Here is a 24,701-nt window from a genome sequence, read left to right as displayed (position 1 = left end):
TTAGGTTTTGGTCAGTGAAAATTAGAATTAAGACATTAAAAAAAAAAAAAGATGAAGCATGAAATGAATGTAGAAGTGAATGAACAATGGAGAATGCTTTCAAAAAGTACAAAACCCAAAATACTTTCAATTCCCAGCACGATGTGTTTCACCAAGGGGCTCCAGTTTTCCAAGTCTATGAAGTTTGGGAGTTCCCCAGCCAACTGAAGGAAAACAAAGACTGTCAAAACATGCCCTGAGTGCTCTGGATTCTGAGGAGCTGCCCAGAAAGCAGCTCATTTTGGGGGAAATCAAAGCATTTAAGGGATGCAATATATTGCATCCACGGGGAAGAGCTAGAATTGTCTTTGAGAAGAAGCTGATTCACCCTTAGACACTCCTCATTTTAATCACTTTTCCGTGAGTAGTCAAGTTTCTGACTCCCTTTTTGGGAAAATAATGTCTTCCCCCACGGAACAGGCCAGATCAACAGTGCTGGAAGTTCTTATCATGACGTGGGAAACTGCCCCAAAGATTTTCTAGAGAGAGATCATTCCAGTTTCGTCATTGCAAGTGAATATTTTCAAGGATTAACAACCCCAGACTGAGCCATCAGTTCCTGGCTGTCAGTACACTCACCTGGTGGAAGTGCTGCTGGGGGTGGTGGATTTTTGGGAAGAGAATCCTCTGAATTAATAGGTTCTACTCTGTGGCCCCTTTTTAATTTCGGTTTCTTACTTTTTTTCTTGCTGTTATCTATAGGAAACAGAAATCAAACATTACATATCAGACACTGATATTCAGAGGATATCTTAGATCATCTTCTAAAGCAATTACTGAGGAGATACATCAGCATTTTCAGTCCAAAATTATGCACAAAATTATGGGAAAAATGTAAAAGCTACACGGCATTTTGTTACAGAAAAGAAACTTTAAGCATAAAATATATGCAAACTCTGTGTTTCCATAACGAAATTCAACTTAGCTGAGTCCTGTTGGAAAGTGGACTGCATATTTGATGATGATAAAAACAAACCCAATTTCAGCTGCAGTACCAGCCCCACCAACAAACCTGCACTTTGTGGAAGAAGATTTTCCAATACCACAACCTAATTCTGCATTTTTATGTTTTCAACAGATTAAATCGATGTGTGGCATCATGAAAAATAATAATAAATAATAAACAAAAATAAATATAATATATACTATATAATAAATATAATTAAAAATAACAACAAAAAAAGGCAAAGCACTGTGAACAATCCCATGAAATGACACATTCCCAGGCAGTCTGACCTGAGCCAAGGCATTCCGAGGCTTGCTGATCATTCTCTCCCGAGTGCTGCCAAAGCTGGGGAGGTGCAGAATTGCACATTTCTGCTCTGCTGGCTGTTGTGGTTTGGCTGCTGCTCCTTGACAAGTGCTGGGCATCCATCTGCTCCTGCTCTGGTTGTGGTTTCAGGACAATTGGAGCCTGTTCAGTCTCCAACCTTTGCCTCTTCTTTTCCTTTTCCATTTGGTTTTCATTCTAACAAAAAGGGTAAGAGTTTTTGTCAAGCTGACAAATAAGACAGGAGGGTTATTAAAAAATGAAAGCATCTTTCTGTCCCACGCACAGCATGGAGTTTATTGCCAAATAGGTGAAGAAATTAAATTTCAGATATCCTGTCCAGAGGAAGGGAGAGGGAATTAACAACAAATGAAATGATCTCTCTGTTTGTTGACTGTTTTCTTGCTTTAGTTTTGGTCATATTAAAAAAATAAACCAAAACTGGAATATAAACAACATCAACAGTCCTGAGGTCAGAAACCTTCTCATTTCTTCCTCTTCAATGACTTTTTCTTTATGTTTTATTTCAAACAAAATACAGTTGCACAGAGCTTAAGTCTCCTTCAAATGCCACCAGGAGTGGGACAAACACCTGTTGTGTCATCCAGACTCAATCCCAGGCTGTTCCACAAGTTCTGTATCACCAAATCACCATCTCTGCAATACTCACACTCTGTCCTCTTCCTCTGGATGCTGTTATGAAGTGTGTTATTGTGCATGCAGTGACTTCACATGCTGTGTGCATGTGGGTGCAAATGTTGGAGTTACTGACTGGCAAAGTTTACGTGTTTCTTTAGATGATGTTATCTCCAGTCAACTGAACAAAAAAATATGGCACAATAAAGAAGAACTACCCGAACTCAGAAGCACAGGTTAAAGAACCTTTAACATATGATGTGATTTTCATATTTCAAAACCAAAACACTTGTCAATAGTGTCAGTTTTCAACTGAAAACAGGTTATGCTCAGAAATCTAAACAGTTGTAGAAGTCAGTCAGATTTTATGACTCTCTACATGGCTAAAATACTTTACAAGAAACTAACAGACCTTGAATATTTTCCACTTCTGAATCCCCACTGGTTTAATTAGGAAATATGTTCAGTCACGTGTTGAGATCTATTTTCCTGTGCCTACAACACTTTTGTCCCCCAATCAATAATAGGGGGTTTCTGATCAGGAAAACATTGATTCAATGCACACCAACCAAGACTGCCAAGATTAAATACAAATTCAAAAAATGCTGTGCAGGCAGACTGAGACCAATTCTTTGGAATGAACCATTTTTCTCATGACCTCTCAGACATTTGTTAGTGGCACTTCTAAAATAACCCAGAGTTCCACACATTCTCCTACCTCAGAGATTACAGCAGATATAGGCTGGAAGGGGTTCTGATATTTCCCAGGCTCAGGGTCTTCCTCATCAGGCACAGCTCCTTCTTCCTTTTCCCTTTGGCATTGGTGGGGGGTTTATGTTGTTGTTTCAGTGGCATTTGTGGATTTTGGTTGGGTTTGGGTTTTTTGAGGAGGGAGGAGGGAAGAAGAGAGGGAGAATGAACAAAGAATTCTGGAGTAGCCAAGCCATAAATGTTACAGAAAAAAAATTATTAGATCACCCAGCTCATCTCCCAATTTCTGCCAGCAGGGACTTTAAAGGTCCCTTCTAAAAGTAACTCCTCTATGGTTCTGGGAAGGGAATCACACTTGCTTCACCCACACTCAGAAAAGTTCAGGAAGACACCCAAAGCTCAGTTTACCAGCACTGGTTACTTTTTATGTTCCAGATATTTATATAAGAAATATTACATAGCTATGTATTCAATAATCCATCACTGATAAAGTCCATTCTCATCAAATACCCCTCAGGAATCATCTGATGGGAATTGCACACACAAGTCACTGTCACCCCTATTTTGCAGCTGCAGGTGCTGAGAGAGGAAGGAACAAACCCCTCGTTCAGAGGTACAGATGGGGAGGAAAAGGAGGACAGGAACACACCCATGGAAACAAAATGCTTGGCAGGAACAGACAGTGCTGGTGAGAACTTCCCAGCACTTCCACTGCCTCTGGTTTCCCATGGGAAACAAGGTGCTGGCTGCTAACATATTGTGGAGGAAATGCACTTTCTGAACAGAAAAGATCAGCAAGGCCAAATTTACTCCACAAGCACCGTGCAGTTCTCACTCCCAGGACATTTCAAGCAGGAAGCCCTTTAGGGCACGAACCAGACAAAACCTTGCAGGTCCTGCAGAAAAACTCTACAATTCAGGTCTGTGCTTTTAACAGGGACACTCTGGGATTGGAAGCTCGAAATCCTTGACAGCTTGGCTGCACTTCCAGGAAGGAATGGAGTATCTCAGAGCAAAGAGGAAGGGGAGGAAGCAGAAGTTCCAGGGACAATCAATACCTTTCTTCTCGTATCCTTCTCACTCGCTCGGCTCGTTCCAGTTTCTTCTGTTCTTCGTACGCCTTTTGCTCTGTGGTGTCTCTTTGGATTCGCTCGTTTAAGGCATCAAAATCTTTGGCTATGATATGCAGAAGCCAAAATAACCCCTTTTTGATGGATTTGTCAATTTTTTTCCCATAGCCCATGATAGCTGAGCAAGGTTCCTGCAAATGTGAGGGGAAGGAGGGGAAAAGTCTTTGCAGTTCAGATCACACTCCTCGACTGGAAACAAGGAATTAGCTGAGCAATTACTGTTCACTGCAAAACACTGAGAAGTATGGGAAGGAAATTTGTATTTATGCATTCCCTAAATTCAGAAATATTTACAAACCTTTTTTGGCCAAGATAAAAATCTCATCTGGACAGTGATCCTTCCTGAATGTCAATGCAGGCAAATCCCTTTTCTGCTTCCTTTTAGAATTCTTTTGGAATACTAAACTTGCTGTTCAACTGAACAAGTTTTAAACCACATCAGTAACTTCATTATTCTTACATGGTTTCAGAACAGACCAGCAGTTAAATATTGAGGATCCCCACTGTAAACATTTGTTAGAACATCAAGGTGAGCAGCAGAATTTCTTGCAGAACAGATACATGGACTGTATCTTTTCTGGGACTGCAGGGTTTGAGTTTCCACCTTACTGGAAGCTTTCCATCTATATCTCATTAGAAATCAGAAAATGAAGCATGTTAAAATATACCTACAATTTGACAGAGACACTTGTGTTCATTGACGAGCCTTTCCAGAGACAAGGACTCGATCACATCTGCTTCTGACAGAGCTCCTTCTCTGTCCTGCTTGTTTGCCAGCCTGGAGAAAAGACCAAAAGAAACACTCAGCACCCTGACACAAGAGAGACTCCCAGATCTCCAAAAGCTAAGGTTTTGGGAAAAGTGGGAAGAAGGGAAAGAGTGAGAAAGGAAAGATAAAATGCCTTGTTTCAGCTTTGATTCATTATTCTTTCTACTTAAACTTTCTACTTAGTCCATGCACTCTTTTAATCACATATTAAAATTAAATAATCACTATGATTACCATGAAACAGGATAAACCAGGGAAAAAATTATCTCCACTTTTTTCCCCACCACTTAACATATCTTTGTTCCAGTCTGAAAATCCTACTGTGCTGCCCTTCAGTCTCCAAAAGCACTGCTCAGCAGTGCTGTCAACTCATCCAGACCTAAGTGAAGAAAATATTTCTGAGCAGTGTTTGTTGCCACAGCCTATTCCTTTCTCCCCTGAAGATTAAATACCCGTGCTCTGTGCTGTGCTGTTGGACTGCACACTCTGCCAGGCACAGCTGAGGCAGAAGGAAATGCTGCTGAGCTGCAGAGCTCAGTGCCAGCGTGAACTCAAGTCCTACAGCCTGCAGTGACTGCTGATTTTTACCCTCTGATACCCTGAAAGGTGTCATCTTTGTCTTTCTGCTCAATTGGTTTCCATCTTCTCTGCAGCAACACGGAATGAGCATTCAGAAAATACGGCTGAGGTGCTGTGTCTGGAAAAGCAGAACATCCAAAGAGCTGCCTCCCCCCAATGCTCCCCAGGCACTGAAGTGGTTTTGCTCAGGTCATGCACCTACTGAGCACCTCGAGCTTTAGGTCCAACTCTGAAATGGAGTTAAAACATTTTTAAGATACTTTGCTGGGTTTTGTTTTCCATCTCCTACTGGATCCACCTAACCTTGCTTCTTTTTCCCCCTGTGGTGCAGAAGAAAGCGAGCCCTGCGCTCTCACTTGTGCTCCACCTCCAGCTCCCAAGGCCTCTCTAGCCAAGGAGCAGCTCCCAAGGCCCTTCCTGCTGCTGGGCAGTGGCAGCAGTGGATCCACCCCTCGGCAAGGCTGGGTTTCAAACAGGCACAACCACATTCCCCACGTAGGGAGTAATCAATTTGCCTCGTCTACTGCGCTGGCAGAAGTTTCTCTCTCGCACTGCCCGCTCCTGAACACTTGGACAACTCCAGGAGAATTAGAAGCAGAAGGAATGAAGAAAAGCCTTCATGGAAAAGTCACTCAGGACGTGTTACTTCGGGAGATATTCAGAAAAAAGTTTCTCAGGTTGTGCTGAAGCTTAACCTCAGGAGTTCCTCTGGAAAGGATAAACCAGAAAGCCACCAGCACAGCGTTCAGAGGTAAATACTTATTTCTTAATATATATAAAGTTGCAAGTATCTGAAAAAAAAGCTGTATATTGGGGGTTTAGAATGGAAATGTGCTCAGTGTCAAGGCACACAAATAATGGATGTTGACCCAGCGAAGAATTAGGCATTTCTGTGCGAGAATAAACTCTCAGAGCTCTGCTGCTCATGCACAGGAACACCAGGCTTTGAGGCGAGTTTTATGCCTAAAAATACCTTCTTCAGGGAACACATCAGAGTTCTCTTAAAAGAGAGACGTTGGTTTTAAATTTCCAAGTCCGTTAAACTTCCTAGATAGCAATTTTTCATGTTTAAAACCCTGCAGGAGGGATACAGATCAAAACACACTTGAAAGCACAGGGGAGAGCCTGTTGGTTCATCATGTTAAGTTTGCTGAGTAAGAAGCTTTCATATATAAAATCACACTTGTCTTGCTTTCAATTTCACATTAAAGCATATTTGGAATTGTCTTGGTGCACCAAACTTACCTCATGCAAGAAATAAAGAGAAAGTAGGCACCTACTGCTTTTACATCAAGTAGGATTTCTCTAAGCAACTTAAGAGAGCTTTGGAACTTGAAAAGCCCTGGGAAACAATGTGGAAAGTGACAGCTGCAGTTCAGTGACAATATTTCTTTAGAAGCCAGAAAACGTGCCAGAGAAAAACAAAGTCTGAATGCAAGCTCTGCAAGTTCCTTGAGCTGTTTATAAAATTACTGAGCAAAGAGGAACACAAACAAACAAAACAAAAAACACGAACCAGTATTAAAGTTTACTTTACAATACAAAAGATCTGGTGGAAAAAGAAAAAAATCCTGTATGAAATGGACACATTTGTATCTTGGTTTTCATCAGAAATCCCAGCAGTGTCACAGAAAGGGTGTGTGTGGGCAGAGGGTGTTCTGTGTGAGGGTTTGTGTGTGCACATGTGTTTGTTTTCCTGTTCTGCAGACTTGGAGCTGGTTTTAAATACTGTTCCTTTCCAACTGCTGCATTTCCCTCCACTTGTGTGGGATTCTTAGACAGGAACATAATCTGGAGCAGTGAATATTGCAATGGGGGCACACTGGGGGGTGATCTCTAAAAGTGTCTCAGATGGGCTGCTTTTGGGCTAAAGTTTTCCCAGAATCAGTGATCACAGACCCACGGTGGCCATCAAAATGAAGAGCAAAGCATCCCTGCAGTCAAAATATCAAAGGATCAGAGCTGCCAACAGGATAAAAGCAAGTTCAGGAAAATGCATCTTTAGGAGAATGATTTCTCTGACATCATCAGCCTTTAAGGCTCCTTGAAGAAGCTGTAGCTTTGTGGGATGGAGTTAGAATTCCTGGGCAAACAGGGAAGACAGAACCTTTGAATGTAACAGCAGCCTCCACACAGGAAAGAACAATGCTCTGTTCTTCAGTCTACAGTCAACCTTCTATTGAAAAATGCTGTTCTACCTCTTCTCCCCTCAGAAATGTTCTCTCTCATCTATCAACTCTTTTCTTGGACAGCAATCAGAAGGATGTTTTATCCTAGGGAAGAGAGGCCTCAGCAGCCACAGCATGGAAAAGTTTATCATCCCTTTATGCTTTGTTTATGTTAAACATCCATCAAAGTCAAACTCCTGATCCACAAACCTGAGTTTGCCAGCCTTGTTTCGCTTGTTCTTTCTTCTTCAGTTCCTGGCAGTTCAGGAGCCTTTTCAGGAAGTCACAGAACACAGAATTCCTTGTATTTTTAGCAAACAAACAGAGAGGAGAATAGACCAACAGTTTCAGGTCTTCTGGGTTGCTGACAACACTGACAAACCCATCAGTAACTCTTTCCTGATGGACACACGGCTCTTCCTCAAATAAACTTACCTCGTTCCTCTGGTTTGCTTTTCATGCCTTCAACCCTTCTGCAGAACAATCCTTTGGATATCAGGCTAAGCTATACTGAAGAAATGATGAATAAAGTGCTAAAGATCATCTGCTGCAAACAGCAATTAAGGAATTAATTTGCTTTCCTGCAGTTGCAGGGAGGGATAGGAGACATTTCTCTATTTCAACCTTAGCCCGAGACAGCTCCTCCAGGTCACATTTAAATAAGAGAATAGTTAAGAGTAAGATTCTAAACTCATCCTGTTGTAATATCTCTGGGCAACTTCATTCTCATATTACCTTTTGAAGTGGTCACAAGGTTGTCAACAACTATAATTTGTTTTATTTTGCCAAGTGGCCTCATTCTTACCATAGGTCTGAATCATATTCATGTTTACTGAAAACATTTCTCTGCTGTGCTCTCAGTTCAATCACACCTGTTGGTCAAAGAGATGTCTGAGCTCACATGAAGCTTCCAGATGTGTAATTCCAAAAGAAATGACAATAAATTATGTTCCCATATATTTCTGGACAAGATTAAAAAAAAATGTAAATATGAATTGGTTTTTTATACTCTATTTCACCTTGATATATCAATACCTACGCAAAGAAAAGTATAGTCAAACTGCCTATAAGATATGTTTCTATAAAAAGCTTGCCTGAAAATCCTTACATTTATTCCAGGTGAGTTCCAAAGCTGTGATACAAAGCTCTGTGGTCTGACAGAGATGCAAAATGGGAACCTAAACTAGGTGGGATATTGTACAGGACAAATTTTGAGTCTGCAATTCCACTGTCAGGAAGACAAAAATCTCAAACCATTTAGAGCAATAAAAAGCCATTAACTAGGATATACATCTAACAATATATCCTATTAAGCTGAAGGAATCTCACCTCTCCTCTATCCTGTTGCAGCCCTTTCTCCAGCTCCTATTTTATTTTCAAATACTGCTTTAAATCATAGGAATATTTAGGCCTTAATTATGTGATCTTTTGGCAGAAGAGATTATGATTTTCTTTCTGGATTTCTGTGACCTGTAGGTGGCCATCATATTTACACCAGCTAATTAAGGGAAGGTGCTGATTTCTAGTCTTATTCTTGCTGGAAATAAACAAATAAACCCAGGTACCCACAACATATACATTTATTTCTCTCTATTGCTCATTTCTGAGGACTCAAAGAGCACGACTGAAATTTTTGGTTAAATAGGTGAAAAAATTCACCATCAAAACATTAAAGAAGTTCTCCAGTTTTGCTTTTAATCAAGGGATACTGCATTCCCTCACAAGAGGATAAAGCACAGATTAACTGATTTGCAGAGTGAGATCATTTTTTTTAATTATTAAGAATGAAACATCTTAGCCCTTAAATCCCCTCTGCTGAAAACGTTCCTGATTTTGCACTGTCACCTCATAAATGGCATATTTTTAGGCAGGGCAAGCTCTCTGCCTCTGGTATTTCCTTGTTGAACCACTCCCACACTGCCCACAAACAGAAACTTGAACTCACAACCATTTTTAAGCCTGTTTTTCTAAGGACTTATCTTAGGACAGAGATGCTTTAAGATGATATTTTCACCCAACCAGCTTGTGTCCGGTAATCCCTTGGTTCAGGCATGTTTGTTTACCAAGTATTTAAGTTAAAGGACGCTCTTTAAACAAAGGAGAAAATAAATGTAACTGGTAGCAAGAAATCCTACTTTAATTACTTCAGATTAATCTTTGACAAATAGGGAAAGATTCCCATCAAACCCCATCCAACATTTCTGTGAGAATACATGAGAGAGCACAGCCTTTGGAGCAAACTAAATTTACACTCAACTAGTTTTCCTCAGAGACCACTAAAAGTATTTTAAACTCTATGCATTTAACTGGTTAAATGCGTCTCACTAGTTTTTTTGTTGCTAACTTAAGGTACTTAAGCAGGAATGAACTTCAAACAATATCCACAGCCATTGTGTTCCAAAGTTAAATGGGTTTGTTGTCAGCAGGTAACACAGCTATAAATGTAACTTCACTGCAGCTGGGAAAATGAATAAAATAAAATTTTTCAGATGACATGTGACCCAAAATTCCTTTGGGACATGCTGCCTGAAAACATCCCCTACCCAGTGCCCTTAACTGACTGGTAACTACGGGGGCAGGAAAGGAAACCAACCTTTATTTTTGTTGCAATCGGAAAAAGAAATAAAAGCCCAACCCAAACAACGAAACAAAACAAAACACCCCACTAACAACAACAAAAAAATCTATTTCAGCCAAGGTAAAGAAAGCAGTATGATCCAGAATAGAGATTTCAAAGAGCTCTTGAAGAGAGAACCCTGTTCCTTCATGGCCTCCAAGTCCCCTTCTCTGGATGTTAAAATGAAGGTAAGAAGGCATGAAAATTGTATCAAAGATCAAATATAAACAGAGCCTTTTGTGCCAGGCATTTTAATGAGGGTGCCAAACAGCCAAGAAATAGCGAAGAAAGCTATGGAAATTAAAATAAACAGCAGGCTTTGGTAAATTGGGGGGTGGTGGGGAAGGAATAAAACAATCCAGCAAACCCCAAAAAGAAGCTGTTATATCTATTTACAACCAGCAACACGAGTTCCACACGATCAACTCAACTTCTTCACACATCCCATCGTGTCTTTTAACTCGAGGCAGCCCAAGTTTTTGGATGTAGGCTCCACTTTCACTGGGTGTAATTAAGAGGTGGAAGAATATTCTATTCTATGTCGCTTGGCAATTAAGCACCTCTTAACTTTTTTTTTCCCCCTTAAAAATAGGCAAGAGAATATAAAAAAATTTCATTATCTTTGAATTTAGGACATACTTTATCATCATGACAGGTTAATAACGGTGGTCCAGCCCTCAGGATCTATTATTCCACCAGTGTGCTGAGGTAATTGTCTTTATAAAGACTTTTCCAGCTGCTTCTGTCATGGGTTTGACTGCAGAGATTCACAGAACCCTAACAAGCAACACAGGCAAGTTATCAGAAGGCAAAGACCCTTGCAATCCCTTTAAAATGTAGCTGACAAGGATGCAAAAACTGCATTTCTGAACCTGACAATTATATCTAACTATATATAGCTATCTATAAAGATGCCTACCAGAAGAACAAATACAAACTTCATCAACAGTTGACAAAAACACAGAGAGGAGCAGGGGAAAAAAGCGTTTCTGGGAGATACAAAATACCAGAGCAACCCAACTGAAAATGTCCCAGTGCTGGGATTCCAGCTCCAAACATGGTTTCAGCATCAGGAACAGTTCAGATAAAAGATGTCACAGCAGCATTTATGACTGAGGAACAGCCAGGAACACAGGCAGACCTCACCAATGCTTTCCAGATTTATAGGTATGAGAGCATTTAGAGCCATTTCTAAATACAGCCAGTAATTTAAAACTGTAGTTTAACAAGCAAATGCTTTCCCATCTACTGATCTGCTCTGGCTTTCCTGCACTCAGTCTCTTGGCTGCTTTAACCCAAATTTTCCAACCTCTGATGAACAGCAAGTCTGATGAGGACGTGCCAGTCTGTGCTACTTTATCACTGTAAAAGTATCATGTTTTTAAATCTTTTTTTTTTTGAATATAGGGGACACACTAAGTCACTGGATTGCTTCCAGCCCACATATTCTGTTTACCTAAGTCTAAAAGAATAGGCATATTCTCCTTTTTATTGACAAAAACTTCAAGGAAATGGACCTTTCCTCTCAATCAAAACCTGACATGCCCCTATCCACATAACACAAACACGCAGGACGAAAACAAGGACTCACAAAACAAAGCTTGTTGTGGAACACTCAAGAAGCTAAGCCAAGAATTTCCAAGGTTATCTCTGTCAGGAAGACATCCTTATTTATTTGAAACCAGCATGTGTTTCAGCTGCCAGTACAATCAACCACATTTACTGCCAAGCACGTTCAGCGTTAGGTTTTTGAAGGCAAACCTGACAGAAGATAAGATATGAAACTCAGGTTCAGTTGCTTGCATTCCATTCTTTTGTGAGAATAATGTTTAAACAAGAAAAAAAGAAATCTGAAGTATTTTCTGCTTGCTGCTTTGCAAGTTTGCTATTTGACAATGTTTGGAGATGTGCAATTTTGTTTGAGCTCTCCATCCTCCCCTAATTATTTGAAGACCAATGCACCTAAAACATTGAAATGTAGATGTCACTCATTAATGGATATACTGACTGAAGATGCTCCAGTGTTTAACTTACTTTCTACATTTGCTTAGTAATAAAAAAAATATATATAAATCTTTAGAATCAGGGTTTAAGAATAATTGCACCTGTAAGTCTTTCCTGAAACATCTAAAAACAGGCAAAAAAATACTTCTGTCCTGTTTAACTGCTTGAGCAGCCCTTTGGAAGACACACATTTGATTTAACCAGAATACCCCAAGTAAAAAAATCCCATAATCTTAAGACTAGTCCTGAACATTTTACTTCTTGATCACAGTCCAAGCAAACAATTCATGTAGAGTTTGAGAAAAACACTTTCTTCCCTATAATTAAAAATAGCTGAACTCAAGTTATTTTCTAAACCATGCACAATGGAAACTTCCTCTTAATTTCTCTTAATATCTTCAGTAAAGCTATATATTTAAGAATATAAAGAATATATTTAAGAATATATTGTGAATTACACCTTCACAACATCTAGGGTATAAAACAAAACTAAAGGGACTTTCTATTAAACAAGAAACAGCACTGAGTTGTATCCCCCTATGGTGCACAACACACATTTGGATACATTTTATGAAGACTGCAAATGGTAATGTAGGAACAGAAGACAGTAATTCAAAATACGCTTAGAAAATCTTCATGCTGCAACATTAGTGATGTGGATTCACCTCCAGAAAAACCTCAAACATAAAAAAAATTGCTATTTTCATGCTAAATTCTTAGTTTTTAAATTATGAGACTTGTGTTTCTTACAGAGAATCAAAAAATGGAGCAGCAGATTCACGTCTATTTCCAAAAAGATTTCAAGGTTGATTAATTTTAATCAGATAAAGAATTAGGGTAAAATAAGAATCTGAGTTACTCCTCTCCTCCTCCCCAAAATAAAAGTGCTCTCCACACGTTATGTTCTTCACTACCCACAAAAAAGGGACTGGGCTCCAAAGCACTGTCTGAGGAAGGAACACTGCAGTGAAGAAGCTGAGGAAAGACTGTAACCAGCCCCAGGTTAAGATAAACTCCTCAAGAGCCTGCAATAAAAGGTGGGGTGCACTGACACCCCTTCTCTCATGTATTTGTGCAGAATACCCACCGCTTTTACCTTTGGGCAGAGGGAAGTGGCTCTAACCTCCAAAACTACTTTTCCCCTTATATGTACAAGGGCTAACGTTGATTGTTGTTACGTTTTGATTACAGTGAAACAAAACCAACAAAAAAAACCCCCATATTGGATGAACTTCCTGTGTTGCAAAAGGGGAAAAAATAAAAACAAACCCCGAACACAAAAGCCATGAGAGACCGACTGCAAGAGCTTAAACTGAGGGCTAAGGAGCTGCAGATAGCTGGAGAAAACAACAGCGCAGCTGTCCAGGAAGAGGAGCAGGAGTTTGAACAGCAGGCCATTATTTATGAGAAAGAGCCCATAACTGAAAGGCACCTGCACGAAATCCAGAAGCTTCAGAACGAAATCAATAACTTGGTGGAAGAAGTGAACAAATTCAGCCAGCAGCAGAAGAGCCTGGTGTCCTCGATGAGGAGATTCAGCGTGCTGAAGAAGGAATCTAACGTAGCCAGGGAGATCAAAACCCAGGCGGAGCACGTGAGAAAGTGTTTGGACGAGCTGTCGAGGGCGGCGAAGAAAGCTGAAAGCGAGCACGGGCCCTCCTGCGCCACGGCGAGAATCCTGAGCTCCCAGCACGCCTTCCTGTCCCACCGCTACCTCCACGCCATGCTCTCCTACAACGAGGCCATCGCCGCCAAGCAGGACAAGTGCAGGACGTTCATCGTCCGTCAGCTCGAAGTGGCCGGCAAGGAGGTGTCCGAGGAAGAGGTCAATGACATGCTCCAGCAAGGGAAATGGGAGATCTTCAACGAGAACCTCCTGACTGAAGCCAAAATAACCAAAGCTCAGCTCTCGGAGATCGAGCAGAGGCACAGGGAACTCGTCAGCCTGGAGAACCAGGTCAGAGACATAAAGGAACTCTTTATCCAGATATCGGTGCTGGTGGAGGAGCAGGGGGAGATGATCAACAACATAGAGATCAGTATGAACAACACTCAAGAATACACTCAAGTATCCAAAGAAAAATTTGGGCTTGCAGTCAGGTACAGAAAGAGAAACCCCTGCAGAGCAATATGCTGCTGGTGCTGTCCATGCTGCAAGTGATAAAAGAAATGAACTCCTGGGAATACCAGTGGTTCCTACACAGCAAACTTGATCTTGGAAAGCAGTCTTGGGATCCCACTGTCCCTTCAACAGAGCTCTCAGGAAAAACTCTCTCTGCTTATCCAAACAGAGTTGGAAGAGTGCAAAGAATTTTATGGTTCTCACACAAACACATGAATGAAGGGAAAGGATCGAAGGACAAAAGTGCCACTTTTTTGTTCTTCTGGCTCAAGCTAAAACAATGTGGCAACAAACTACCTATGCTTTTGGGAAACATTGAGAACACTGTTATCTCAAAGACAGTTTTCATAATAATGGTCTAGTTGCTTTTCACAAAATAACAATTGGTATTTTTAATTGCCTCGTGTTTTTTAGCACTTTTATTTACTCGATTCAAATTCTAAGGGTTTTTTCCCCCCAGAAATCTGAAATTCTACAAAACCAATCTACACATAAAGCAGACCCCATTAGTAATAATGCAGAAGGTGATGCCTAAACCAAACAAGAAGTCAGAGTTTCCTGGAGTGTTTCACTCCCATCTCTACAGAAAAAGTTACTCACAGACATTGGGTTATTTATTTAATGAAATTTAACAGAAAATAACACTGCAACTCAGGCAAAAAAAAATTACTTCCAAAAAGAAATTAAAAGGAAAAAAAAAAATCCACACTAAAACCAAACCCCAAAGCAGAAATGTACTTCTGAACTCTTTTGTGCTGTGCAAAGGCACAATCAATATAGCACTATATCTGGATCAATCAGAGAAGGTAGAACAAACTGCACTACAATTCTAAAAGACACTAAATGAGCTACATGTCTTCAGTTTTATCTAAAGGGGAAAAAAAAAAGGGCACTACTGAATTATTGTTACATTGTGATATTTATAAATATTTGGGTTCCTTCCAGCCCACGTTAAAATTGCAACTGAAATTTACTGTTATCAAAATACAAAGGTGTGAACCCTAAAGAGAAAAATATTATATCATTTATAAGAAATAAAGTTAATGACACCACAGATACTATTTCATTAAACAACCTCCCTTTACTGCTGCATGTATGGAAACTACCTTTATGTTCCAAGAGCAGAGTAGAAACCAGACAATAAACAACACAGAGAAAAGAGTTACTATGGTCAACATATATATATATGTATGTATTTATGTATATAAATTTAATATAATACACACAGAAATATGCACCTAACAGCAGCACCACCCCACCTTCCTTTCCTGTTTCTACTTTTAGAAAAAACAAAGGTAAATCACTTTCCTTCTCTCCTGGGCCCTTAAACAGAAAGGCACTGTGGTAGCTCTGTGAGGGATTATTATTCCCTAATACTTAGCAAAACAGCACAAAAGTGAACAACTCAAGTAGTTCTCAGATGTATGTTTGGTTAGAAACAGGCAAAACAGGAACATGTAACACACACTGAAGAAGAACTGGGAAGTGAGAAAGCCAGAAGGACTTGTGGAAAGCTTTTTCTTAATCTGGGATGCTAATAATTGAAAATAAATAGCATTAACTAAAACTTACATTGAAGTCATGGGGATTTGATATTGAGCATTCAAAATCATTAACAGGTGAAATTTTGCAGTGATCATTAAAATAACTTTCCAGTGTTTGTGTTACATGATTACACAGAAGAACAAATTAATTAAAGCAGAGGTCTGAGTGTTCTACTAAGAAAAGTGAAATATTAATAGCTATAATCCCTTATCACCAAAATAACAGGCAGAAAGGAGCTTTCTACTAAAGTAAAAATACCTGCCCAGCAATTTCCCTAGTATAAAAACATCAGCACACAGACTTGCATTTCCTCTTGCAACATAAAAAACCCCAAACAACCACAACAAAAACCCCAGCAAACACAATTAACCCCAAACAAAACCAGTATTTGCCTAAATAATATGAAGTTTGCGTGTTCCTTTCTGATACAAGGAAGGACAAAAAAACTCCATTACAGGATTAGGGCACTGAGATATCTAAAAAACCCAAATCAAACAAACAAACAACAAAAAAAACCCCAAAACAACAACAACAACAAAAAAAACATAACCCAAGAAGCCCCTAAAGTTGTATTTAATTAGAACCAGTTGTCAACTGTCACAACTGCATTTTCAGAGGGGATCTGGGGTAGAGCCACTGCATTAAGCTGCCTTTATTGCCTTCATTCAGAGCAATGGAATGTAAAATGTAATCTATTTTCAACATATACACCATTAGCTTGTTGAACCACAGTCCACTTCATCCAAACAATTAGCCACTTGCATCCTGGTGGTTACCACAGCATCACTATTTCCTTAAAATAAATTAAAATAAGAGGCCTCTCCTCTGAATTTTACAGATTCTTTATGATAGCACAGAAATGTTGTGCAATTTAATGCATTATGGAGGTCTTATGCCCACCAGACACTGTCCTGATAAACCATTTTAAACTTTATCTTGTAACTACAAAAGGGTATTTGTTATCAAAGACCTTTGGCGGGGCTGAATGGAATGAAATTTGTAATTTCCAATATTTTACAAGATCTATTGAGCAGAGAAAAAGCACATGACAAACACTATTAAAGGAAACCTTCTTTAATGAGATTTTACTGAGCATGTATCAGCAGCACCACCATGTGTTAAGTGAACAAGACATCTATTGCTGAGAGATCACCAGTATTGCTGAATATAATCAAGCATTTACAGTAATTGAAGTAGACCTAAGAAATTATATTTTTACATCGTGTTGTCATGCCAGGTTTGTAAAGCCTGTCATTGCAAGTAACATTACAATTTAAAATTATCAAAAAATCCCACCTGATTGTTTTTCCTCTGCTAAAGAAAGAGGAGACAACTAAATATCCCCTGAGAAGGATTAAGTAAGATACAAAGTCAGAGGAAGTGAATGGATTCAGGATATCACCAGCTGCTAGGGAGGGAAAGAGGGAGGGAAAGACAAGGCTTTGTTCCCCAGCATGATATGAAAGTAACATAAATAAACACTTCCTAAATACCACAAAAGCAACTGTAATATTGCTTAGTGCTAGAGTTACAGCACTATTAGTGTACTTTCACTTATTAGCATTACTATTAGTGTACTTTAACTTATGTTCACACTACACATAAACAGTTCTTCAGAAGGTCTAAATTTCCCACATTTCAGATTATTAGGTGAACATTTATTACATTACTTACACCAACACGGGTTTTCCTGATATCTTGGGGCTGTTCAAAACTTCTATCATGGCTTGCTTCGTTTCTTCCATCCTTTCCACGTCACTGGAATCCACCACAAAGATCACCCCGTAAGACTCAGCGTAGTAGTTCCTCCAGATATTCCGGATCCGTTTCCCACCTCCCAAATCAAAGATCGTCACTTCGAAGCGTCCCTGCTTGAGGTCAATTTTGGAAAAGCCAACTGTTGGGGCCACGTCTTCAGGAGACTCTGCCAGAGATCAAAGAAGGAAGTTTATCTTTTGGTTTAAAGAGGATTTCGCATGGTGATTGGTGTAGCAAAATTCGTATTTTAAAAACACGGAGTGAAACCTCCCTGTTAAATGGCACCACGTCGCCAAACATATTTTTATTTTCACATTAAGATTTCCCTCTTCTCAGGTAAGTGGGAATTAACACATCAGTCTTTTTTAACCAGTTGCTTTACGTTAATTTAGATAGGAGCATTGTGTCAGGGGAGGTGGAGAAAAGAAAGAAGCCAAAAATGCGCTTTTTAACAATTCATTTATATTAAAATATATTTATGTATACTATAGTTGTATTTTTTCTATTTATAAATAATATAATTTATGGGCTATATTTATATTAAATATTTATTATTTAATATAAACAGTTCCATTGCAGTGATGTTCAGTGTACTGCCATTTTTACTTCCCCCTCACCACCATGTGAACAGTTATTCAGCATTTGCACGGTATTAATTCAGGTCTGAGAAGGAAAACAAACCAAACAGTTAATGCATTATGACCTGGGGACCCTCCTGCTCTGCCAAATTTATCCTTTATCCTCCGTGGCTGCCAAAACAACTTCAGAGGTTCAAACAGAGATGACGTGAATGAAACCACGTTCCTCTGAGATGTGAACTACTCACCTCTCTTTATTCAAGAACAGGCTTCAGCCTTTGATTGTTTATTGTTATTTTCTGGGTTTCTAGTTTGCCATGCTTTATATTTAAAACTCTTGCTCCCTGTCTGCCTTCCCTGAGGGCAAAGAAAGCCCGTACTTGCCTCACACCACTAAGCTCTCTCTGCAGGGCTGAGATAATTGGACATATTCAACTGTTTTATGCAGCCTGGCAGGCACAAGGCAAGAGAAACAGGTGCAAAATTCAGTTATTTTGGCAAAGAAGACTTTGGTGGCCCTGCTGATTTACCCAGAGTGCTAAAAAGTGGGATGTGACAGCTGGGTTTTAGCAGAGACCAACTACAGCTGCAGTGTCCTCCTACAGACTGGGTGACTGAGGCACAGCCAAAAATACTGGTTCTAATCTCTGCAAGCCCTGCTAAGGGAAAAAAACCACCAACATAATTGCATTATAAGGCAACTATTTAAACACTTGGAAACAGTCACAGAAATCTTTTCCTTGAGTTTAGAAATATCCATCTTGACCTCGTCTTTCCTCCCCCAGAAAAATAGGATTTTTAGAAATAACTGTCACATTGAGCTAACAGAGGTATTAAAGTGGATTTTGACATAGAATGGAAGGCTAAATAACTAAACACTCATGTTTTCAGGGCTGAGAGAGAGAATGTCCCTAATTTTATTCCTGCTTTCTTGCGTAACACAACACAAGTAAACAGAAAAGTCGAGGTGGAGTCTCCGAGTCTGCCAAAACACTTCCAGATACACTCTTCTTATTGCACAAGATGGAAGTTATTTAGAAAGACAATCCCAGAAGCAGGGGGAAAAAAAAAATCCCACAGAGAATTTTCGTTGTCATAAGCACGAGTTTCATCTCAAATGACATCCTGTTTGCGTTGTGTCATTGGATGGCTCAAAGCACCCTTCAAAATCAAGTTGTCCCTTGCTGCTAATTTTCTAGGCCCTAATTTCAGTGCTTTTCTGATGACAGTGATTAAAAAATACATATTATTAGAACCATCCTTAATGTTATTATACAAACATATTCAATTTCCTTCTTTTGAACATATTTGTCATTATATACAATTACAACACCGATTTTTATAGGAAGTTTGCACGTTACTGGACATTCACCTGAGAGCAACTTCAGCACAGGCACCCAAGTAAAAAAGAAAAGTATGAAGTCCACTGATTTCTGTAATGTACACCAACATGTGAAGCACATCTTTAACGAGAATATTTTGTATCATGGCATTAATTCAATTATTATATAGAATTATTATTATATAGAATTTATTATTATTTTACTATTATATAGAATGTGGTAATTATTATATAGAATGTGGTCTCCAACCTTCAGAGTTTTTGTCCTTCACTTTCTTTCACTTAAATCAACTGATGGAGACCAGCAGCTTGTTTGTAATTATAATGTTCCTTCAGCTGTTTATTGAACTGCTGAGAAAACCTTATTCTTGTCAAAAATATCCCATGATGCTCATGAAATTTAAAATGTATTTTGTTGCAATTTGCAACTCTGCAATTTGCAACTTTTGCAACAAAATGTATTTTGTTGCAATTCAGCATTTTTTGTTGCAATTTAGCAATACAGTGGTCAACTCAAGGCATATCAGCATCAAGGTGCTCTGAACATTTGCTTTTTTTTTGGCTTTTCACATTTAAATAGATTGAAAATTAGTACTCCATTTAGACAATAAATAACTTGCTTACCTCCTTGAATCCCTCGGACTGTAGCAGTTTTACCAGCATTATCAAGACCCACCATTATTAGTGTCACCTTCCTCCATAAGGAGAAAAATAAAAGAGAAAGATATTTAAAATCTTTTTTTTTTTTTCTCCAGCTAGACATCACTTATTTTATTATCTTTTTTTTTTTTTTTAACACATGCATAGCAAATTTACCACCAAGCAGCAGGAATAATAGGTATAAAAATACCAAGGAGTGGCATTGTTACAATTGTGTATCTGGTGTTCAGTATGTCAAACCACCTGATTAGACAGAACAGCACAGCAAGGTATGAAATGAGAAGTCTAATATTGTGGTTCACATGAGACAGTGATTTTGCTCTCAACTTGCCTGCTGAAATTTAATTTCATGGTAGTGTAAATTTTATTTGGTGTGGTCACGGTCCCTTTAACAATTCCTGTCATTTCGTTTCCATTTCCCTGTATTTTTACCATCCCTCTGCCTCAAAGCTGCTCCTGTATTAGGAATTTATTTCTGTCTCCAGCAGTGCATCTGAACAACTCTACACAGTACACAACACTTGTGCAGACAGCACCAGATGCTGTAAACATTTACCAGGAGAGGATTTTAAACAAAGCAACAGGAAAAGCATGACTGTGTACTCCTCAGTTCTCCCTCCTATTCACAAACACTCAGAGCAGTCAGATGAAATTTGTTTCAATTTTATGCCCCTTTAAGTGAAGTAATACTAAAAACATTGTTATTTCCAGACTCAAAACTGTAATGGTATCAAACATGAAGTATCATTTATGCAAGTTCTTTCAGAAGAGCCAAAAAGCTCCGAGAAAAGAACCTAAAAACGAAGGGCAGGATCATAATAAATTATACTTTAACAGGAATCTAAAATCAGAACTTTGATAAGCTCACAATTGTCTCTAACACACTGTAGAGCCAGAAAGCTACTCAATCCAATATAGTTCTTTGAACAGTAGCACCTCCTGTAAAATCTAAACTATGTAGCACTGAAGAACAAATCCTCCTACACCAGTGTGAAGTATAAATAAGTTTATTTATTTCCCATAGTTTGCACATAATTTGAAATAAACTAGGGACTACTTTTGCCTCTCTGCTAACTGGAGGAAAAAGCAGGATGTCAAAGGAACAGAAACAGAGAAGAACAGCAGAATTCTATAACTGAGAGTGGATCACCAAGCTACCCACCAAATGCAGTGTGAAGATACTAAGACAACAGTAAGAAAATTAAACATTTTAGCATCACCCCATAATGCTCAACCTCAGGAAACAGTACGTGAAAGACAGTATTTTGAACTTTATGCTTTCCTGGAGTCAGAAACAAAGCACCCAACTGGGAGATGATTAACATCTCATTTTTAAGATCAGAAGATGTATTAATTCTCTACTGGATCAAAAAAAAAAAAAAGATGGATTTTTGTAACTGAATTAAAATGTATGAAGCAAATGAAGTGAAGTATAGGTGGAACACAGAAAGGTCAGCACAGAAATGCAGAATAGTTTCCCATATTTACCTGACAGGTTCCTGCCACCGTTTTAACCAGTTGCAGCAATTGGCCATTAGACTGAACATCCCTCTTCACTATCCACCCAGAGCCATCCAGAGACAGTGTGGACAGGCCAGAGCAACCCAAAAAGACTTGGTCTTGTCACTGCTGCCAGCAAGAAAAAAAAAAAAAGGGAAAAAAAGGCATGGTTAGCCCCTCTATTTAACCAAGACAAGGCATTTCCCTATCTGTTCATGTTCACTTAGTCCCACGACAGTCCCGGTTATTTCTTCCTCTTTTTCCATCCTCTCAAAGTTCACCTGCCCCCAGTTTTACATATTTGGGCAGCAACAACACAGTCCTCACATAAAATAACAGTGCAAGGCAACTGCACACAAGGGAACCTGCAAGTCAGAGGAGCAAGACGTATCAAGCTTCAAAATTCCAGTGCCTGCCTTGCTGGCACGTCCCACAGTTCTGCTGAGGGATGGAAAGTAAGGACCAATTTCAAGCATGAGTGGAGGTTTATAAGAACATAACAGGATAAGGCATTAAAAGCAAACACAGGATGTCCCTACCTGCTAAGTAATATTCATTGAACCGCCAACTGCTTTTACACAGAAAGATCCCACAACAAGGAAACTCAAAGAGAGTATTTCGAGGAGCTGGCAACTGTATCTAGTAATGGTCAGGAAATTAAATAGAAGGATCAATTACTTCTATCATTGTAGAATCCCACTTTCTGCTCTTTAAGGAGAAAGAAACTGAGAATATTCCTCTTTTTCATGCTGCTCTGTGAAACAGACAATGGAAAACAACCGTGCGATATGTGCTTGGTTATTTCGTTGTACACACGTTTATATTTATTTATGTTTATATATATTTATTTATGAAACAGCAAAGCTTACACAAACCATGCAGTCAAGGGTACTCTTTAAACACTCTTATTCCATTGTACAGGAGAACCTGAGCTTCTCCACAGGAGAGCTTAGGGCATGAAGAACACAGAAGTTTTTAAAAAGGAGAGCAAGATGAATGCAATTATTACAAGTAGTAAAATTGGGCTCTGAAGAATACAAATTCATCAAAAAAAAAAATAAAAATGCAGTGTGGTATGGTGCCTCAGCCCACAAGCAAGTACCAACAAAGCCACCTTTGAGAACACAGCTACACAGATTTTCAGCTGGCTCTACTGAAAAGCAAAATGTAACAGCTCAGTGAACAAAGTGTGCCATTGTCACTCTGCCAAACGACAAAAATGTGACATTTTCAGTGCCTGAGCATCCCCACAGAACAATTTCTCCCCCAAATTATGCACTGTCCAGCTTTGCAAACTGCTCTCAGCACACATACGGCCCAGAGCGTTCTAAACGGGATCCAGGAGACCAGGAAAACTTTTCCCAAACGTGCCACTCCAAAGGGTGGCTGAAAAAAAATCATGGTAGGGAGGCAAACCACATCGTGTCATGGGAGCTTGGAGGGACTCGATCCCTGAAATACGCAGGGCACACCACAGGTATTTTATGTGTTGCATTAATAACACCCCAAACCCGTTCCAGACATTGCATCTGTCAGCTGAAACCTTTTGTGCCTGTCAAAGTCCAACAAAACTAAGCTCAGAAATACTTCACTGTTAGGCCAGTACACCACTGATGCAGCAGGTCAGCACAAGTGCCAAGGACTAGGAATGTCAAAGATCCCAGTTTTAAGCAAGAGAAAAGGTGTAGCATAAAGAAAAACACTCCAGATTAAGATCAAGAAGTGCTCAGCAGCCCTGATGTTGGGAATCCAAAGCAATGGGCAGCAGCAAGTCCAGCATCCAGAGTCACCTGATGAATATGTTTATTATCATATCAAAGTGCAAACCCAGCACCTTTTACACTTTTTAATGCAAGAGTCTAAATTGAACATTAGGCCTTCAGTAGAGGCTTTTATAGTAGAGGATTTCTCCCGGTCACAGCAGGGCTTCACGTTCTTTGAAATGCAATCAAACAAATCATTTAAAACTGACCCTCCTCACAGAGATTAATTATTGAATTTCCCACTGCAACGTTACCCATCTGACCTGTTCGAATTTTAATTGTTATTTTATACAGAGAGAGAGACTTACACAGAATTTTAGTTTTGTGTCGTTTTCAAACAGTGGGTTTTGTACATCCACTAAAGAAATCTTTGCACCTCAATTAGCAAGGCATTAGAAGAGGAAAAGTTCTGAAGTATTCCATAGTAATGTACATATCTCTCAGATTAAAGTGATGGTAGGGGTTATCATTTCACAGAAAACTGAAAACCTTTTCCTTAATTTAGCGGCACAAAATTCCAGTTCTGCCAGGTCAAAAGGTATCGGTCCTTAAAGCTGTCACCGGTCCCAGACACAATAACGATGGGCCTCCAGCCAGAGCATGATTTTAAGAACTTCCAGAAACTTATTCCTCGAGCAGAACTTAAAATTTTTGCTATGTTTCTGGGAATTTTAAAGAACGATTTTGGGGATCAAACCCCGAGAACCGCGACGTCTCGGACAGGCTTGGGATCCTACTTGAGCATCTGCGAGAAAACAGCTCTGGGACCTCCAGCAATCCAGGAAAAGCGAAGCCACTACAAGAAAACAGCTCTGGGACCTCCAGCAATCCAGGAAAAGCGAAGTCACTACAAGAAAACAGCTCTGGGACCTCCAGCAATCCAGGAGAAGTGAAGTCACTACAAGACGCGCCGCGCTTCCCAGCCGCGCTCCTCCCCTTCCAAAAGAAACCAAACAAAAACCAAAACCAAACAAACAACAACAAAAAAAAACAAAACAAAAAAAATCTCCAAAATCCAGCCGGCCACGCACAGCCCCTTCTCTCGACTCCCCCGCGCGGCAAAACGTTTTTTGTTTGTTTGTTTTATACCAAAAAACCACCCCCTTTCTATGGGGCGAACATCTTCCCCCCCGCCTGCCGGACCCGCACATGGCGGAGCTCCCCCCTCCCACCGCGGGCGCTCACCGGTGTGTGCGGCGACGGGATGCGGTGTTACCCACCAGGTTGCGGGTGGAGAAGGAGCAGCGCGGTGGAGGAGCAGGCGGTGGAGGAGCAGCCGGGATCGCCCTGCGCGGCCCCGCCGGGCCCGAAGCGGCCCGGGCCCGTCACCCCGGGATACGGCGGATGGCGGCCGCGGGAGGACGCGCTCTGGTGAATGGCGAGAGGAGCAGCCAATAGGAGCGGGCGAATCCCCCCGCTCAGCCAATCCGCTGCGAGCATCGCGCCACCGCCCCGCCCCGCCGCGCTCCCCCGGCCCGGGCGAGAGCGAGCGCGGCGACCCTACAATAAC

The 24,701-nt window shown here is 40.1% G+C and overlaps 2 protein-coding genes across 14 annotated transcripts in view; one reads left to right on the top strand and one right to left on the bottom strand.

Annotated features, from left to right (window-relative positions):
* ARL13B (ADP ribosylation factor like GTPase 13B) overlaps positions 1–24,701 on the bottom strand; it is a 30,380-nt gene that overhangs the window by 4,922 nt on the left and 757 nt on the right. For 6 of the 13 annotated variants that reach the window (XR_007631051.1, XR_007631052.1, XM_050333655.1 and 3 more), the window contains exons 1-9: positions 24,377–24,545; positions 21,417–21,557; positions 19,893–19,963; positions 17,265–17,514; positions 4,459–4,564; positions 3,715–3,917; positions 2,664–2,757; positions 1,276–1,507; positions 619–735 (exon numbers count right to left, since the gene is read on the bottom strand). Coding sequence is in view for 11 of the 13 variants with exons in the window: in XM_050333655.1 (XP_050189612.1) it covers positions 619–735; positions 1,276–1,507; positions 2,664–2,757; positions 3,715–3,917; positions 4,459–4,564; positions 17,265–17,514; positions 19,893–19,963; positions 21,417–21,475 (1,132 nt within the window). In the remaining 2 variants the exon portion in view is untranslated. The other 7 variants (XM_050333648.1, XM_050333650.1, XM_050333646.1 and 4 more) reach the window with 7 other exon arrangements.
* On the top strand, positions 5,603–17,267 carry STX19 (syntaxin 19). The gene is made up of 3 exons (XM_050333663.1): positions 5,603–5,885; positions 9,996–10,107; positions 13,115–17,267. The coding sequence occupies exon 3, from the start codon at positions 13,209–13,211 to the stop codon at positions 14,082–14,084; it is 876 nt and encodes a 291-aa protein (XP_050189620.1). The 5' UTR covers positions 5,603–5,885; positions 9,996–10,107; positions 13,115–13,208; the 3' UTR covers positions 14,085–17,267.

The sequence above is a fragment of the Myiozetetes cayanensis genome, unplaced genomic scaffold, assembly GCF_022539395.1.
Source record: "Myiozetetes cayanensis isolate MyiCay16 unplaced genomic scaffold, myiCay2020 scf5-8, whole genome shotgun sequence".
NCBI lineage: Eukaryota > Metazoa > Chordata > Aves > Passeriformes > Tyrannidae > Myiozetetes > Myiozetetes cayanensis.
The sequence above is the reverse complement of the archived record's forward strand: the minus strand, read 5'-3'. Positions and strand labels throughout refer to the sequence as shown.

What these genes read in the sequence shown, in the direction of transcription:
- STX19 (XM_050333663.1), top strand. Translation starts at nt 13,209, where the DNA reads ATGAGAGACCGACTGCAAGAGCTTAAACTGAGGGCTAAGGAGCTGCAG.